The sequence below is a fragment of the Nomascus leucogenys genome, chromosome 8 (genome assembly GCF_006542625.1).
Source record: "Nomascus leucogenys isolate Asia chromosome 8, Asia_NLE_v1, whole genome shotgun sequence".
Classification (NCBI taxonomy): domain Eukaryota; kingdom Metazoa; phylum Chordata; class Mammalia; order Primates; family Hylobatidae; genus Nomascus; species Nomascus leucogenys.
Genome location: NC_044388.1, coordinates 96754939 through 96775262, shown reverse-complemented (window position 1 = coordinate 96775262; position 20324 = coordinate 96754939). Strand labels below are relative to the sequence as shown.

At 37.3% G+C, this 20324-nt stretch overlaps 1 protein-coding gene across 1 annotated transcript in view; it reads left to right on the top strand.

The window, feature by feature from the left end:
• The window catches only part of MEGF9 (multiple EGF like domains 9), a 115581-nt gene that overhangs the window by 36125 nt on the left and 59132 nt on the right, over window positions 1-20324 (top strand). The window contains exon 2 of the mRNA XM_003264062.4: window positions 19910-20111. Within this exon, the coding sequence (XP_003264110.2) occupies window positions 19910-20111 (202 nt within the window). The remainder of the gene's footprint in view (window positions 1-19909; window positions 20112-20324) is intronic.

Here is a 20324-nt window from a genome sequence, read left to right as displayed (position 1 = left end):
TGTTGTTTCCTGACTTTTTAATGATCGCCATTCTAACTGGTGTGAGATGGTATCTCGTTGTGGTTTTGGTTTGCATTTCTCTGATGGCCAGTGATGATGAGCATTTTTTCATGTGTCTGTTCAGCCAGAGTCTCTTAATAGTAGAATTGATTAAGCAGAAGAACTAGTGAACATGAAGACAGGCTATTTAAAAATACAAAGTCAGGCTGAATGCAGTGGCTCACACCTGTAATCCCAGCACTTTGGGAGGCCAAGGCAGGTGGATCACTTCAGGCCAGGCGTTCGAGACCAGCATGGCCAACATGGCAAAACCCCATCTCTACTGAAATACAAAAAAATTAGCCAGGTATGGTGGTGCACACCTGTAATCCCAGCTGTTCAGGAGGCTGAGGCATGAGAATACCTTGAACCCAGGAAGCAGAGGTTGCAGTGAGCCAAGATCATGCCACTGCATTCCACCCTAGGCAACAGAGCGAGACTCTGTCTCAGAAAAACAAACAAAAAAATCCCCCACAAAAGTCAGACAGTAATAAATGCTGGTGAGGATATGGAGAAAGGGAAATCTTGTATAGTGTTGGTGGGAGGGTAAATTAGTACAGCCACTATGGAGAACAGTTTAGAGGTTCCTCAGTAAATTAGAGCTACAATACAATCCATCAATCTCACTGCTGGATATATACTCAAAAGAAAGGAAATCCGTATATGGAAGAATATTTGCATTCCCATGTTTGTTGCAGCACTGTTCATAATAGCCAAGATTTGGAAGCAACCTAAGTACCCATCAACAGACTAATGGATAAAGAAAATGTGGTGCATATACACAATGGAGTACTATTCATCCATAAAACAGAATAAGATCCTGTCATTTGCAACAACATGGATTTGCAACAACAACAACTAGAGGTAATTATGTTAAGTGAAATAAGCCAGGCACAGAAAGTTAAATATTGCATGTTCTTACTTATTTGTGGGACCTAAAAATTAAAACAATTGAACTCATAGAGATAGAGAATAGAAAGATATTTACTAGAGTCTGGGAAGAGTAGTCGGGGGTTGCGTGGAAGGGAGGTGGGGATGGTTAATGAGTACAAAAAATAAAATATACTCTCAAAACATAATTAACTCTCACTAAGTGGCAAAATTAGTTTTTTCAAAACTTTGAAAAATGTATACTAATGGAAAAGTGGTGGCACAAAAAGATAAGTGTTTTGCCTAGGTTCAAATAGAAGTTTGAAAGCTTAGTATAGTCCATATCCAGAACTCTTGATCCCAGATTAGCACATTTCTTTTAGAGAGATACTTGCATTGTTTTAGTTATGAGAGTGCATTTGAATAAAATAAACAGATGACAAATACTAACTCATGATTGTGTCTTTGGCTTTGAACAGTATGTTAAGGTGTACCAGCTGAAAACAAATGCAATGTGTTGCCAATTGATAATTTATTTTGTAGCTTGAGCAACTGCTTCCCTCCTACCCCACAACATTTGGTAATCATTTGATTTGATGTCACTTGCTTACAGAAAAACAGATTGGAAAAAAAAGGCCAGATGCAGTGGCTCTGGCCTGTGAACCAGCACTTTATGGGCTGAGGTGGGCGGATTGCTTGAGCACAGGAGTTCGAAACCAGCCCGGGCAACATGATGATACCCCATCTCTATTAAAAAAAAAATTTTTTTTTAATTAGGCTGGCATGGTGGTGCACGCCTGTAGTCCCAACTACTTGGGAAGCTGAGGTGGGAGGATAACCTGAGGCAGAGAGGTTGAGGCTGCAGTGAGCTGTGATCGCGCCATTGTACTCCATCCTGGGCGACCGAGGGAGATCCAGTCACACACACACACACACACACACGAAAAGAAAAGAAAACACAACTGCATTTATAGTACTAGGTAGAATTTCTTCTTCTTTTTTGCTGCTTATCTCCTCCCCTTCTTTTAAAGGAAGAAGTGGTGAAGTGAAGTGAAATGAGGAAGGGTATTGACGTATGATAAACCTGGATGTGAATGTTGTCTCAACCACTTACCCGCTAACTCTGGTCTTGGGCAAGCACTTAGCTTCTCTAAGTTTTAGTTTTCCTCTTAATAAACTGGGACTTGCAGTCTCTACAGTTGCAAGGTTGTTGTAAAGCTAAGTGTTCATGCAAGTAAAATGTGCAACAAAGTCTGAGACATTGTAGATCATAGTAAATGACAATTATTTTTATTATAATTAATAGTAATAAGGATTACCTAGGGATTAAGATAAGCAGTTGTGTGAAACAGTTTGCTGTATTTTATCATAAGCTGTTGTGGAGGAAACCCAGAATTATATCTATTGTTAGCCAGATAAGATATGACCTTTAATGGAAGATCTCATATCATGTAACTTAAAAACAGAAATCTTACTCAAGAAAATCAAGGGGAATACCATTAGAAACAGTAAGAGAGTTCATCAAAATGCCTGTGTGGATATCTCAAAAAATCTAATTGAATGATTATTACTAATATTGATTAGAAGATGCAATGGAAAAAAAATCACAGTTTTAACCACTACTGCCATCACCACTACTAATGATAAAAAGCTTAGAAATCATCATAACAAGATATGTATGAAACTCATATACATATTTTTTAAGTTATAAAATTTCACTGATATAAAAGAAGACTGAATAAGTGGAGACACATGTTAGTGCTCATAGATGGGAAAATTGAAATTTTTTTTTGTAGAGATGGAACCGGTTTTGCCATGTTGCCCAGGCTGAACTTGTAGACTCGAGTGATCTGTCTGCCTTGGCCTCCCAAAGTGCTGGGAATGCAGGCCAGAGCCACTGTGCCTGGCTGAAAATTGAATATTGTAAAGCTGCCAGTTCTTAATGCATTAATTTTTAGGATAAGTGGAATTACTGGGGAAATTACAATAGGAATATTTTTGGAGGGAATGTGGCAATAAAGTTTAGGTGGAAACATTAGTAACTATGAACAACTAAAAAAATGTAAAGAAGGATAATACATTAGTGAAACACATTATAAAGCTGCAGTTATTAAAACTTTTTTATGTGCTGATATAAGAATAGGTTTTTTTTTTTTTTTTTTTTTTTTTTGAGATGGAGTCTCGCTCTGTCGGCCAGGCTGGAGTGCAATGGCGCAATCTCGGCTCACTGCAACTTCCACCTCCCAGGTTCCAGTGATTCTCCTGCCTCAGCCTCCAGAGTAGCTGGGATTACAGGCGCCCGCCACCACACCTGGCTAATTTTAGTAGAGACAGGGTTTTACTATGTTGGCCAGGCTGGTCTTGAACTCCTGACCTTGTGATCCACCCGCCTCGGCCTCCCAAAGTGCTGGGATTACATGTCACTGCACCCGGCCAGTCATTTTTTTTTTTTTTTTTTTGAGACAGGATCTCACTCTGTTGCCCAGGCTGGAGTACAGTGGCATGGTCACAGCTCACTGTAACCTTGACCTCCCAGGCTTAAGCCATCCTCTCACTTTAGCCTCCTGTATAGCTGGAACCACAGGTCTGAGCTACCATGCTTGAGTAACTTTTTTAAATTTTTTACATTGTAAAGATGGGGTTTCACTATGTTGCCCAGGCTAGCATTGAACTCCTGGGCTCAAGGGATCCTCCTGCCTCAGCCAGCCAAGTGCCGGGATTACAGGTATGACCCACTGCACCTAGCCAGACTAAGTCCACTTAATAGATCAGACATAGATTCTGACGTGTAAAAATATTCTCATATGTAATATAAAAAGGACCGCAGTTGGTTTAGCCATTCACCAGTCGAAGGATATTTGGGTTATTTCCAACGTTTGGTGATTACTAATAAAGCTGCTATAAACATTCAGTTACACCTATGTGTGAACTCAGTTTTCATTTCTCTTGGGTAGATACCTGGGAGCAGAGTTATTGGGACATATGGTAGGTATATATTTAACTTTATAAAAATTAGCCGGACGTGATGGCTGGTGCCTCTAGTCCCAGCTACTCGGGAGGCTGAGGCAGGAGAATGGTGTGAATCTGGGAGGCGCAGCTTGCAGTGAGCCGAGATCGCGCCACTGCACTCCAGCCTGGGCGACAGAGCGAGACAACATCTCAAAAAAAAAAAAAAGAAAGAAAGAAAGAAAGAAACTGCTGGCCTGGTGTGGTAGCTCACACCTGTAATCTTAGCACTTTGAGAGGCTGAAGAGGGAGGATCACTTGAGGCCAGGAGTTTGAGACCAGCCTGGCCAACATAGCAAGACCCTTGTCTCTGCACAAAATTTAAAAATTAGGCAAGCATGATGGTGTGTACTTGTAGCCCTAGCTTCTTAGGAGGCTGAGGCAGGAAGGTCCCTTGAACTCAGGTGTTTGCGGTTACAGTGAGCTATGGTCATGCCACTGCACTCCAGCCTAGGTAACAAAATGAGATCCTGTCTCTTAAAAAAAAAAAAAAAAAAAAAAAGAGAAGAAAAAAAGAAACTATTAAATTATTTTTCAAGCATTCCCATCAACATTGTACTAGAGTTCTACTTCCTCAGCATTGTGGTATTTGGTATTGACAGTTTTTTGAAATTTGCCATTCTCTTAGATGTGTAGTAGTATGTCATTTTGGTTTTAATTTGTATTTTCCTAATGAAAGATATTGGGTACCTTTTCAAGTGCTTATTTGTCGTACATATATCTTCTTTGGTAAAGTTTCTAGATCTTTTCTCCATTTTTAAATTGCATTATTTCCTTATTGTTGAGTTTTCAGGGTTCTTTATATATTCTTGATGCAAGTGCTTTGACAGAAAGGTGATTCGCAAGTATTTTCTCCCAGTCTATGGCTGTGTTTTTATTTTCTTAGCAGTCTTTTGAAGAACAAAGTATTTCATTTTAATAAAGTCCAACTTATAAATTTTTCTTTTATGGATTTTACTTTTGGTGTTTTATTTGTAAGCTCTTTGCCTAATGCAAGGTCAATCATATTTTCTTCTGTGTTTTCTTCTAGACGTGTTATAGTTTTATGTTTTACATTTAGGACTATGATCCATGTTGAGTTAATTTTTTTTTTTTTTTTTTTCGAGACAGGGTCTCACTCTGTTGCCCAGGCTGGAGTGCAGTGGCGCGATCTCGGCTCATTGCAAGCTCCGCCCTCCGAGTTCAAGCGATTCTCCCGTCTCAGCCTCCCTAGTAGCTGGGATTCCAGGCGCCTGCCACCGTGCTCGGCTAATTTTTTGTATTTTTTTTAGTAGAGACGAGACTTCACCATCTTGGCCAGGCTGGTCTTGAACTCCTGACCTCGTGATCCACCCACCTCGGCCTCCCAAAGTGCTGGGATTACAGGTGTGAGCCACCGCGCCTGGCCTGTTGAGTTAATTTTTATATAAGGTGTGAGTTTATGTCGAGTTTTAATCTTTTGTTTATGGATGTCCAACTGTACCAACACCATTTATTTTTTTTTAAAAAAAGCATCCTTTCTCCATTGAATTGCCTTTTAATCTTGTCAAAAATTAAATTTGTTAGATATTTCTGAGGGTTTATTTCTGGGCTCTCTTTTCCATTGGCTTTTGTGCAGGTTTTTTTCTTTTTTCTTTTCACCAACAACACCATGTCTTGATTACTATAGCTTTATAGTAAGTCTTGAAATCAATTATTGTGAGTCCTCCAGCTTTGTTGTTATTTGGCTATTGAGGTTTCTTTGCTTTTTCACATATATTTTAGAATCAATTTGTTAATATCTATAAAAAAATCCTTCTGGGATTTTGATTGGGATTTATTAAATCTATAGATCTAATTGTTTACATTATTCTCCATATCTTTAGGTCTTTTTGTTTCTTTTTTCATGTTTTGTAGTTTTTAGCATAAAGGTCATACACGTTAATTTTGTATGTAAGTATTTCATATTTTTGGCGCTATTCTAAGTGGTATTAAAATTTTAAAAATTCCATCTGTTCATTCATAACACATAGAAATACAGTTGATTTTTGTTTGTTAATTTTGTATCTTGCAACCTTATTTTTTATTTTTTTGAGATGGAGTTTCACTCTTTGTTGCCCAGGCTGGAGTGCAATGGCTCGATCTCAGTTCACCACAACCTCTGCCTCCTGGGTTCAAGTGATTCTCCTGCCTCAGTCTCCCGAGTAGCTGGGATTGCAGGCATGCACCACCATGCCCTGCTAATTTTGTATTTTTAGTAGAGACAGGGTTTCTCCATGTTGGTCAGGCTGGTCTCGAACTCTTGACCTCAGGTGATCCGCCCGCCTCGGCCTCTCAAAGTGTTGGGATTATAGGTGTGAGCTGCCGGGCCCAGCCCTTGCAACCTTATTAATGTCATTCATTAGTTCTAGGAATTTTTGTAATAGATTAAACATTTTTTTTCTACATAAGCTTTCATGTTATCTGTGAATAGAGACAGTATTTATTTATGTATTTATTGAGACAGGGTCTCATTCTGTTACACAGGCTGGAGTAGAGTGGTGTGATCATGGCTCACTACTGCCTCGACCTCCTGGGCTCAAGTGGTCCTTCCATCTCAGCCCCAGGAATAGCCGAGACTACAGGCATGTGCCACCATTCCTGGCTATTTATTTATTTATTTATTTATTTATTTATTTATTTTTCTGTAGAGATGGGGTCTCACTATGTTGTCTAGGCTGGTCTTGAACTCCTGGATCCATGTAATCCTCCCACCTTGGCCTTCCAAAGTGCTGGGATTTTATACGTGTCGAGCTACTACCCCGGCCCAGTTTTGTTTCTTTTTTGATCTGAAGACCATTTCTTTCTTTTCCTTGCCTTATTCCACTATCTGGGACTTCTAATATGATTTTGAACAGGAGTGGCAAGAGAGGACATTCTTGCCTTGTTACTGATCTTGGGAGAAAGTAATTAGTCTCTCACTATGAAGTGTAATATTAAATGTAGTTTCTTCATAGATACCCTTTATTAGGGTGAGAAAGTTTCCTTCTATTCATAGTTTTCTGGGCACTTCTCCCATGAATGGATGTTAATTTTTTAAAATCTTTTTTTGCATCAATTGAGATGAGATGGCATTTTTCTTTAGTCTGCTAACAGGATGGATTGCACTGATTAATTTTCAAGTGTCGAACCAGTATTTCTGAAATAAATCCCACTTAATCTTTTTATATATTGCTGGGTTCAATTTGTTGTTTATATATTACTGGTTATTTTGTTGAGAGATTTTTGATCCAAGATGTTCACAAGGAATATTGTTCTGTAGTTTTCTTGTAATGTTTTTATCTGGTTTTGATATCAAAATAATGCTGTCCTTATAGAATTAATTGGAAAGGATTCCCACCTCTTCTGTTATCTGGAAGACATTTTATAGAATTGATGTTATTTCTTATTAAAATGCTTAGTAGAATTCTCCAGTGACGCCATCTGGGCCTGGAGATTTCTCTTTTGGAAGGTTTTAAACTATAAATTCTATTTTTTTTAATAGGTATAGGACCATTTAGGTAATCTGAATTAGGTTTTGATAGCTTGGTTTCCAAGAGATTGGTCCATTTCATCAAAGTTGTTGAATTTATGTGCATAGAGTTATGCATAATATTCCCCGTAGTGATGTCTTCTCCTTCATTCTTCATATTAGTGTCTGAAAACAATAACAATGATTTTTTTCTCATTCTGATGGTTCTTCTCCTGGTCTCTCTTGGGCTTACTCTGGCTGTGTTGGTAGATTGGCTACAGCTGGAGGATCTAAAATGGCCTCACGCCTATGTTTGGGGCCTTGATGGGGATGACTGGAGTAGCTAAGACTTGTCTCTCCCTGGATTCACTGGGAACCGAGATGATCTGCCATGTGGAAGTGGAAGCATAAGGAGAGGACTTGATCATAGTAAAATCCTCAATAAATGCTCATGGATTTATCCAGTGACATGGAGACCAAAGAAAGAGTTTCAAAAAGGAAGGGATATCAGTATGTCAAATGCTGCAAAATGGTTAAGCAGAAAATGGCCTGAGAAGGCTATTGTTTTGTTTTGGATTAGTAACTTTTGAGAGAGCATTTTTAGTAGAGTTTAGAAAAGATTGCAGAACATTAAGAAGAAAACATGTGGTGAAGAAAAGGAGGCAGTCTGTATTTTTGTTTGAGAAATTTTATTTAGAAAATAAATGCTAGTTAAATGGAGCAGGATACTAAACAGAGAATTGTGAGAGACCCAATGCATATTTGAAGGTAAATTCTGTAAAAAGGGAAAGCTTGAAAAGGCTCAAGGAGGGGGACAATGGGAGTGGGCGGAGTAGAGTCCTGGAAAGAGCTCTGGGAGAGGATGTGATAAAGAGTGCAGTTGGAGGGATTGTTTGGTCTTGGAAGGAGCTGGCTAGCCTGAAACTGGAGGGAAGTTTAAGTTGGTGGGAAAAAGGAGGAAGAGAGAAAAAGAAAGAAGGTCTCAGTTTCCATGAAGTTGCAACCATTTGCTGGTTGTACAGTGGGATGGAAAACTTAAAGAGAAGCTTGGAATAGCCAATGCTGGCAATGGATATGCAAACAATAAGATAAATCTAAGGATTTAGAAGCAGTTCTAGGGACTTAGTGAAAGTAAAACCTTTAACAGACCAGGTCTTTATATTGTAACTTTCTCTAACAATGCTCCAGGAACATGGTAGAGGATACATAGTGGAAGGTAACAAAGAACTTTTAGAGGCCGGGCATGGTGGCTTATGCCTGTAATCCCAGCACTTTAGAAGGCTGTGGTGGGCGGATCATTTGAGGTCGGGAGTTTGAGACCAGCCTGACCAACATGGTGAAACACCGTCTCTACTAAAAATACAAAAATTAGCCAGGCATAGTGGCGTATGCCTGTAGTCCCAGCTACTTGGGAGGCTGAGACAGGAGAATCGCTTGAATCTGGGAAGCGGAGGTTGTAGTGAGCTGAGAGTGTGCCATGGCACTCTAGCCTGGGTGACAGAGTGAGATTCCATCTCAAAAAAAAAGAACTTTTAGAGAATAAGGGTGTTTAGAATGCTAATGAGGAAAGTATTTGAGTACATGATCCTGTATAGTAAATATTTTTCTGTAATCTAGACTAGACTTCTCTCTTTCTTCTACCTTTTTTTATGACTTCAGGAAACTTGTTGAATTATTCCAATCCTGGATTAAAAGAAGGTCCTTTCTGCCAGAAAATTGTAAAAAGCTGTAGTTTAACCAACTCTAATTCCTAATCTTCCCCAATCCCTTATTTTAGAGCATTTATTGTCATTTCTCGCTTCTGATATCAATTTCTGAGAGCATTTTCTACATTTCAAGAAAAGTAGGACATCTGGGGAGATAAAACAGTAAATATCCTATTCTGATACTGTCACATTTTTATCTCATTTCATCCTCAGAAATAACCATATTAAATATATTTGCTGTCATTTTGCCTTATATATTTTGAGACTACAGTATTAGATATATATCTAATTTAGAACTACATATTTTTAATGAATTGTACATTTTTTAATATAGTGACCAGATCTCTTGTCTGCTTATATTGCTTTTTTTTTTTTTTTACCTAAACATCTATTTTGTCTTATATTAATTAATGTAGCTATCTACACTAGTTTTCTTTTGGTTAGTATTTACGTGCTTCATCTTTTTCCATTCAGTTACTTTTAAACTTTAGGTATAATTCTGTTTTATGTATTTTGTAGCTGGATTTTGTGGGTTTTCATTGAATCTTGAAGATCTTTGTCTTTTAAATTGACCAGCTCTAATTTTATTTTATAAAATGGAATCTGATTTGAACAGACATTTGTAGCTATTTATTGATCACTACTGTGCTAAGCCACTATGGGAAATGTGGAGAAATATGAGAAAATTTGCCGTCATTGAGCAATTTAAAACCTATGATTTTCCCTTAAAACGTAGTATATACATTCAAAATTTTCAAAGGAAATTGCCTTCTGATTTACTTATTCGGATTATTAGATACACCAGTGGCTCAATGAAAAAAAAGTTTTTGTAAACCAAAAACAATATACATGGCCATATATAATTTGACCTTTAATTATTTTTCATGATAGATGAAAAGAATTAGCCACATTTTGTACATGGAGACACTGAAACGCAGAGCAGTTAGACTCACTAACGGTCCTAGAGCTGGTTAATTAGCAGCAAAGTTTGATTTTAAAGTGTTTTGGGTCTGTCTGATTGTTGGCTTCTTAGAGTGAAAAGACATGGACTTTGGAGTTACTCATTTTGGGCTTTAATCTCTTCTTTGGTACTGATTAGTTGTATGATTTGTTTCATCTATCTGACACTCAGATTCCTTGCTTAAGGTACCTGCAGCACAGGATTATGGTGAACACTAAAGGAGGCCATTTGTGTCCAGTTTCTTGTGTGATGTCTGATATATGTGTAGTATATGCTTAATAGCTGGTAATATCATCATTGTTATTAGTAGTAAAAACTAGCCTTTACAACCTTTTCCAGAACTTAACATCTTGTCTCATTAATTAGATGAATTATCTCTGAATTGTGGAAAACTGGCAGTGAGCCAGGGACAAGCACCAACAACATGATTTTTAAATGTGAGACAGAAAATTTTCTACAAAACCTGGGTTATGTTGCCCCATTTATTTCATATGTCTACCATAAAGTTGAAGAAATGTTTTGCTCTCGTAAATTGTGACCGGGAATTTTAATTGATACATTTTTATTTTCAAACAAAGCTTAAAGCTTTTCTTTAAAAGTAGTGGCTTTAATACTACACATCTCTACAAAGTCTAGTTTAAATAAATTCATCAGCTTTAATATTAAGTTTCTGAAGTTTCCAAAGATTTGTGGCAATACCTTGGCATAACATAAATGTGAAATGTAATTTGATTATTAATGTTACTCTAGAGTAAGGTTCTCAAAACAAAAACTCTTGTGTTGATAATTCCTCTTCCCTAGAATGAGGCTTTTCTGAGATTCCTTTTCTTCAGACCTAAAACATAAAATATGGTCCAATAAAAAGTACATTTTGAAATACACCATATACTTAGGAAATCAGGCCTGTAGTCAAGATAATATAGTTTTGTTGGGTTTTTTGTTTGTTTGTTGTTTTGAGACAGGGTCTTGTTCTGTCACCCAGGCTGGAGGGCAGTGGCACGATCTCGTCTCACTGCAACCTTTGCCTCCCGGGTTCAAGCGATTCTCCTGCCTCAGCCTCCAGAGTAGATGAGATTACAGGCACATGCTACCATGCCTGACTAATTTTTGTATTTTAGTAGAGATGGGGTTTTGCCATATTGGCCAGGCTGGTCTTGAACTCCTGACCTCCAGTGATCTGCCCACTTCATCCTCCCAAAGTGCTGGGATTACAGATGTGAGCCACCACACCCGGCCAGTTTGTTGGTTTTTTTAAAGAATCATTCGATGTACGTGAAGAGGTTTGAATTGTATATTCCTACTCTTGATTTTGACAATGTTTTTCCGTGTCTTTTCAATTCGAAAATCAGGAATGTTGTAATTTTTGTGGATCCAATCCTAGGCTTGTGAAAATGGGTGAAGTTCTTTGTTGGATAGATTAGATAGATTGAAAGTTGTATTTACATGCATTTTCCTGGTCTTTGTTTAAACAGGGTTTTTAATGATAAATCTCAAAAGGAAACAAACAATTGCATATGAAAAAAGGATAGTAAACCTATACATCTTTATCTTTCATTTTTTTCCTCTTCTCCCTCATTGTACATGGGAGCAGTTGCAGCCTAAGACTTAAGTTGGAGCCAAAGGGAAAAGAAAAGATTGTACTCCTTTTAGTGAAATAGCATTTTAAATACTAAAATGTTCCACAACTCCTTTTACAATAATCAGCTGAAGCATTAATAACTTCCTGCTACCTTAAATGTAACAGTCACTTTGAAAAAGCCTCAATCATTAGTTGGGTCCCCTGTGGACGTTAGTGCCACAGTTCAGTTGAAATAGTTGCTTGTGGGTCACCGAGGCATCCTTCCAGCAACATTTTAAAAATTGAATCTAGTAAGACCTCATTGCTTAAAACATTTTTTTTGCATATTTTAAAATTTATATCCAATGAAATTTGCTCATTTGATGTGCAATAGTTCTATTAGTTTTGATACATGCATAATCAAGATGCAAAATGGTTTTATTACCCCCTCAAAATTCCCCTGTATTACTCCTTTGTAGTCAGCCCTTCCCTCCTGCCCCCAGCTCCTGGCAAACCCCTGATCTGTTCTCTGCCCCTGGCTCCTTTCATTTAGCATAATGCATTTAAGATTCATCCATGTTCTTGGATGTCAGTGGTTTATTCCTTTTTATTGATGAATGGTATTCCATTATGAGAATGTACCATAGTGTATCCATTCACTAGTTGAAGAACATTTGGGTGATTCCCAGGTTTTGGTGATTATTAATATCACTTATCATAAATATTTCTGTACAAGTTTTTGTGTGACTATAACTTTTCATTTCCCTCAGATAAATACCTAGGAGTGGAATTGCTGGTTCATATACTAAAGGTATAATTAACTTTATAAGAAACTGTCAAACTGTTTTCCAAAGTGTCTGTACTATTTTGTACTTACACCAGTAATTTTTGAAAGTCCTGCATGCTTGCCAGCAATTAGTATTGTCAGTTTTTTTGTTTGTGTATTTTAGCCATTCAAATAGATGGATACTCATTGCCTTTCAAAGTACAGTTTTGCTTTTGACTTCCACTGAGTGGATGTTCCTATAATGTTTGCATTGTGTGTGCTGAGAATAGAACTATTTCCATCTACTTTTGCAAGTTAGACTGTAGTTCCAACTGTCTAAAACTATGATATATCTTTTGGACTTAGAACTTGAATGGCCAGTGCTCTGATAAATATTGTAAGTTTAGGAATAGCTTAATACAGGTTTTTTGTATTCTTAATAGATAACAGTATTTGAAGATATTAAAAAGCAAGAGTGTACTACACCTGAGGCTATTTATAGATTTAATGCAATCCCTATCAAAATATCAATGATATTCTTCACAGAAATTTTAAAAAAACCCTAAAATTCATATGGAATCACAGAAGACAAAGCAATCCTGAACAAAAAGAACAAAGCTGGAGGCATCACACTACCTGACTTCAAAATATACTACAAAACTATAGTAACCAAAACAACATAGCATAGGTATAAAAACAGACACATTAAGTCAGTGGAACAGAACAGAGAATCCAGAAATAAATCCATGTATTTACAGCCAATTGATTTTCAATAAAGGTGCCCAGAACACACATTGGGGGAAAGGACATATTCTTCAATAAATGATTCTGGGAAAACTGGATATCTATATGCAGAAGAACAAAACTAGACTCCCCGTCTTTCATCTTATAAAAAAACTAACTCAAAATGGATTAAAGACTTAAAAGTAAGATCTGAAGCTATAAAACTGCTAGAAGAAAACACAGGGGAACTGCTTTAGAATATTGGTACTATACAGCCATGAAAAATAATGAAATCCTGCTATTTGTGGAAACATGGATGAAGCTGGAGGTTATTATGTTAAGTAAAATAAGGCACAGAAAGATAAATACTGGGGTTGGGCGCGGTGGCTCACGCTTGTAATCCCAGCACTTTGGGAGGCCGAGGCGGGTGGATCACGAGGTCAGGAGATCGAGACCACGGTGAAACCCCGTCTCTACTAAAAATACACAAAAATTAGCCGGGCGTGGTGGCGGACACCTGTAGTCGCAGCTACTCGGAGAGGCTGAGGCAGGAGAATGGCGTGAACCCGGGAGGCGGAGCTTGCAGTGAGCCGAGATTGCGCCACTGCACTCCAGCCTAGGCGACAGAGCGAGACTCCGTCTCAAAAAAAAAAAAAAGAAAGAAAGATAAATACTGCATGTTCTTACTCATATGTGGGAGATAAAAAAAAAATTCGAGCTCATGAAAGTAAAGAGTAGAATTGGAGCCGGGCGTGGTGGCTCACGCCTGTAATCCCAGCACTGTGGGAGGCTGAGGCAGGCAGATCACGAGGTCAGGAGTTCAAGACCAGCCCTAACAACATGGTGAAACACCGTCTCTACTAAAAATACAAAAATTAGCTGGGTGTGGTGGTGTGCACCTGTAATCCCAGCTACTTAGGAGGCTGAGGCAGGAGAATCGCTTGAACCTGGGAGGCAGAGGTTGCAGTGAGCCGAGATTGCGCCACCACACTCCAGCCTAGGCTACAGAGTGAGACTCCATCTCAAAAAAAAAAAAAAAAAGAGTAGAATTGGAGGTATTAGAAGCCATGAAGGGTAGGTGAGAAGGAAGGATGGGAAGAGATTGGTTAATGGATACAAAATTATAGCTGGATAGTACTAAATGAGTACTGGTGTTCTGTAGCACAATAGGGTAAATATAGTTAACTGTAATTTACTCTATATTTTTGAAAAGCTAGAAGAGAGAATTTTGAATGTTCATAGTACAATGAAATGATCAACGTTTGAAGTAATGAATGTGCTATTTAGTCTGATCATTACACATTGTATGCATGTATTGAAATATCACTCTGCATTGCATAAGTAGGTATTATTATTGCGCGTCAACTAACAATAAAAGGAGTGAAATTGTTGCTGAATGAATGAAAAGGAGTCAGAAATTGAGTTTTGCAAAGGTATTTACGCAGTTTTGCAAAAGGCTGTAGACTGAATTTCAGGCTGTCTTCCTGAACCAGATTCCAGTGAGTGCTCTGTATTAGTAATAGCCACCAGTAGTCTTCTAGTATCTATGCTTAAGTGCAATAATTTTGTAGATAGAATTTCAGGCTGTCTTTCTGAACCAGATTCCAGTGAGTGCTCTGTATTAGTTATAGCCACCAGTAGTCTTCTAGTATCTATGCTTAAGTGCAATAATTTTGTAGATAGAATTCAGGCTGTCTTTCTGAACCAGATTCCTGTGAGTGCTCTGTATTAGTTATAGCTACAAGTAGTCTTCTAGTATCTCTGCTTAAATGCAATAATTTTGTAATCATTTTAGTTTACCAACAATATTGTTGTCAGGGTAACATTTCTTTGTTCTAGGAGATTTCCATCATGACTGAGGACATAGTTTTTTTTATTTTGTTATGCAAATTTTTCATTTACTGTTTTTATGGTTTTTTTATCTGCAAAGATTTAACACACAATTGTACCAAACTGCTTGAGCATTACAGTTAATTTTAGTACTTAGAAATGACTTCAAAAAGAGACACAGAGAGGACACATTCATTAGGACATACAATCACAATTAGTATTTTCCAAAAACTCCCATCATTAATGCAAACAAGCTGAATACCAGCACACACCAAATATTCTCTATGAGATGGTTAAAAATTGGATGAAAAGAGAGCCTACCAGGTATATGAAAGGCCTAGAAAAGGTCTTCAGTATGTTCAAGTAGATAATCTCTTACCAGGGCAAATGTTTGTGCACAAAGGAAGGGCAGGTGGGGGTAGGTGGCAGGGGAACTTATGAGACTTGTAAACAAAATACTTTCTTTTTTTCAGGGCTAAAAAATTTTCATCTCTTGGCTTTTGGAATGTTTGAAAAAGTGCAGGATTTGATTTTCTCTGGGACTTTATGTGACTATTTTCAAATACTTAAAGCAGTTTGGCAAAGATTTTAGTTTCTTATTCTTCTTCAGAGTGAAAATCACTATATTTTATTGTTCTTCAGAAGCCAGACAATAAAAGGAAATAATGTTGCCAAGATTTTGCTCTCTCTGAGAACATTTACATTACCCTTCTCTAATTACTTCTCTATAGAGTTTTCCTAAGAATTAAAGGGCTGAAAGGAAACCTGCTACTCAAATGATAGAGTTTATTCCATATTTACTTTTAGGCAATTGAATGAGCTGTTTGGCATCTTATTCATACTTGTCTGCAATTAGCTTTAGGTGTCCTCTTCATATTGTTTCATTCCCATTAACATCCACACTGGTGACTTGCCATTAATCATGTTGCAGACTCCTTTGTGCTGCTCTGGTGTCTAAGATTCTAACTCATTAAAATAAGTCAGCACTTCCTCTTGTCTTTGGTCTTTCTCATTGCTTCTATCAATTGAAACTTCCTTCCTTCTTTTTCATATTGCTACCTTTTTACTAAGGGGATTGCATTATTTCTGCATTAACTCCTATCTGGTTCTGCACAACTGTCTAGACCTGTGAAGGGTCTGAGATTTTACTCTACTTACAAGCTAACAAATTATCCTGGCACAATTTAATGAATACCCGGAGTGTTTTACATTTATTACTATTGCTTATACTATTCATTTAACTTGCATCATTTCATTTAAGGTCAGTCACTGGGACGGGCCTTAAGTTCTGAGTTACAAACAGAAAAGATGTCCATGCTCCCTGGTACTTGGTTTACTTTGTATTCTCCTCCTTTCCTTTGGTTTTTTTGGGGAGAAGTATTAACATGATAGTGCCTTTTTGTCTTGATATGTCAGCCCCCTTCTTATCCCTGGGGTGGTCTCTCTTGCTGAAATATTTGCCATTCACCCTGCTACTGTTAAACTGATTAGTACCAAGGATATATAATAAATAAATGCTCATTTTTCATCTTCTCTGAAGCCACATCCTAAATCCTTCTGTTTTTACCAATGTATTTTAAGGCACACATATTGTTAATGAGTGGAGCCTAGTATAAGTAGAATATTGTCTTATTCTCTACCTAGATGAACCACAACATGGATTTCTGCATAACAGGACACTAATTCTGTTTCCCAGACATTATTCAAAGCTGCTATAGTACTAAACCCATTGTCAGGCTTTTAGATCTTATCTGCAGGATATAACGAAGCTGTAGCCTGTGAATCTAACATCTGAATTGCATTTATTATTTTATCTGATAACACTTTCTACTTTTTTCCAGCTGTTGCATTAATTATTGCAATACTCCAAAGCACTTCCAGCTTAAGTATTGGGACTGAGTGGTGTAGCTACTATTATTATGCCCTGTTTACAGGAGAAAAAATGAAGGCACACAGAGCTTAATTAACTTGCCTAAGGTTATAAAGTGAGAGAGCCGGATTTAATCTTAGCCGTCTACGTCTACAATCTGTGCTCATAACTCTTTGCTTTACTGCCTCTTCAAATTATTGTCATTTGAGAGGTTTAGGTAGTAGATATTGTTATGGATTCATAATAGGGGCAGTACAGTTAAGAGTTTATGGAGAAGTGAGTTTCGGCTGATTCTTAAAATAGAGAATAGGTTTGAATATGTGAAAAAGAGCATTCCAAGATGCACAGAATAAGCAAAGGTTCAGAGACAGGACTAACCAGAGTATGTTCAGGGAATAATGAAGATATTAGACTGACTATAGAAATAATAAATAACCAGTGAACTTGGTTAGTACTGAAAGTTTATCCATTAGAACTTCACTGGAAAAAATATTGAGTGTTTATATCTGAGTTCTTAAATTCAATTGGATTCTTTGGAAAATACTGCTAATCTTACTCATTGGGAACACTGACTCAGTTTTCAGATGGAAATACATTAGTAAGGAAATAATGAAATAAAATTCATAGTTTTTATTGTAGAAACATTTTTTTTAGTATTTTCATTTTTTCTTGAGCTAGTTCTACTGACACCAACATACTTTGATTAGTTTAACTTGTGATAAAATAGGTCCAGCAGGAGAAGTTGGATGTAAGTAGAATTTCTGCCCGATTTCAGAAGAAAAATGTTAAGTGTTCTGGTCATTTCTGGAGTGAAGGTCTTGTCATGAAGTTGTCATTGGCAGGTTTACAGACCACTGAACGTGGCTTTGTTATTTACAAAAACCACAACACACATACGCAGAAAGTAGATATCATGTGAAAATATGTAACTCTGTCAAATAAATGTCATGTTTATGTAGCCTAGTGAAAATAAGAATCTTGATTGTAATGGGAAGCTGGTTCCTTTCCTAAGCTTGAGGCTGAAGAAATCTGAGCTTTCCTTTGGGTTTTGTGAACCACCCAAGTTTGAAATAGACATAAAATAAACAAATAAGCTGCCAATATTTATGTATTTATTTTACTTTAATTATTTTTTTTTTGAGACAGGTCTCACTCTGTCACCCAGGTTGGGGTGCAGTGGCAAGATCTTGGCTCACTATAACCTTAGCCTCCCAGGCTCAAGCGATCCTCCCACCTCAGCCTCCCAAGTAGCCAGGACTGCAGGTGCACGCCAGCACTACAGGCGCATGCCAGGATGCCCAGCTAATTTTTGTATTTTTTTTTTTGTAGAGATGTGATTTCACTATGTTGCCCAGGGTGGTCTCAAACTCCTGAGCTCAAGTGATCTGCCCACCTCGGCCTCCCAAAGTGCTAGGATTACAGGCGTGAGCCGCTGCGCCTGGCCTATTTATTTGTTATTTGTTATCTTTACAAACTAGAAGAGCTGTGAAGAGCAGGGAAATAAAGTGACACCAAAGGTTAGGAACTGCAGAAGTGTGGGAGGTATAGAGTTGGCCAAGTGGGAATTTCTTTGAGGAATCTTTTGTTTTTTATCTTGTGTGGATAAATAAGCTGCTTGTGATTACATAAAGAATTTTGAAGCTTAATTTCCTTTTCTAGAATGGAGAAGCAAACCCCTTTACAACTCTCTATTTAAGACTCTGGGTTTGTAGTTGTCTAGTAGCTTTTCGAAGTAATCAAAAATAATATCAAAGATTGTTTTTTCCAAGCTAAACTGTATTGGTACAGTGCCATTTTATATAGTGCCTTACCTATTTAGAACTGTAATTTGTACCATAGATTTCTCAGGACCCTTTAAGGGTAGGATCATAGCTGTTTTGGAATGGGACCTATTCCTAGGATATATATGTTAACACAAAGTCCTCTGTTACTACTGTGTCAAGCTATGTTGAAAACACTTTCCTTTTGATAAAATGAATAGAGGCAGTAGTAAAAAATGAATCCTAACTGACCTTTAAATGAGTCTTTGCATTAGAAGGCTAAAACTAAGGGCTTCTCAATATTTTTATCCAAAGAACTGTCTGACTGCGAAGAATAGTGGACAGGGGTGCGGTGCGGAGGAAGTGCGGACGGTTAATGGGTACAAAAAAAAAATAGAAAGAATGAATAAGACCTAGTATTTGATAGCACAACAGAGTAACCGTGGTCAATAATTTAGTAATTTATGGACAGTAATTTAATTGTACATGTTAAAATAACTAAAGGAGTATAATTGGATTGTTTGTAACACAAAGGATAAATGCTTAAGGTGATGGACACAGCGTTTACCCTGATATGATTATTACACATCACATGCCTGTGTCAGAATACCTCAGGTACCCCATAAATATATACACCTTATACACCTATGTACTCACAAAAATTAAAAATTAAAATGTTTCTTTTGAAAAGTGAAAAAAGTGAAAACAACAAGCAAACAACAAAGAACTGTTTGAAATATACTTGAAAGCAATGTTTATTTCCCAAATATTTTAATTTGGGAAAGACATTCAAATTGGGATTGGTTTTAACTCACAGATCAGGATGAACCTGTAAACTTTCTCCTCTGATTTTGTTGTTCATCATTTCCTTACTTCAAAGTTTCTATTCTTCATTAATTTCTTCCTGGGCAGAACACATTAGCTTATGATTCTAGCTATGGCACAATCTAGTATGACCTTGAATAGGTTACTACAGTTAATCATCTGAGCCTTAGGCTTTTGCTGCTATACAATGGGATTATTTATTATTTAACGTGTTGTCATTTCCAACATGTGCCCTTAGTGCCATGTAGATAAGCCTGCCTTTGGTGGCTTCTAATTCAGAAAAACTAATAATACACACACACACACACACACACACACACACACACACACACACACTCACACAGACACTACATAATTTATGTACTGTATATGTTTCCTAATTTAAGTAAACTAAACGGGATAGAAAGTAAATTTGAACTAGAGTTAATTTTATCTATCCTTACAAAATTGTCATGAAAATTTATTAAGAGAAATAAAATAGAGTTTATTTTATTAAGAGGGCATTAAATCTTAGTTGGTAATGTCTCTTTCCTTCTTTCCTTTGCAGAGTATGTATGTAACTGCTCTGTGGTTGGAAGCCTGGATGTGAATCGCTGCAGCCAGACCACAGGGCAGTGTGAGTGTCGGCCAGGTTATCAGGGGCTTCACTGTGAAACCTGCAAAGAGGGCTTTTACCTAAATTACACTTCTGGGCTCTGTCAGCCATGTGACTGTAGTCCACATGGAGCTCTCAGCATACTGTGCAACAGGTAAGCAACAGAGGGTGGAACTGAAGTTTATTTTATTTTAGCAAGGGGAAAAAAAAGGCTCCTACTCTTAAGAACCATACTGGTTTAAACAAAGGGGGATGAGGGTCATAGATTTACAAAATATTTTATACTTTTATTCCCTTACTTTATATGTTATATTTAATGTCAGGATTTAAAAACTTCTAATTTACTGATTTAGTTCTTCAAAAGCAC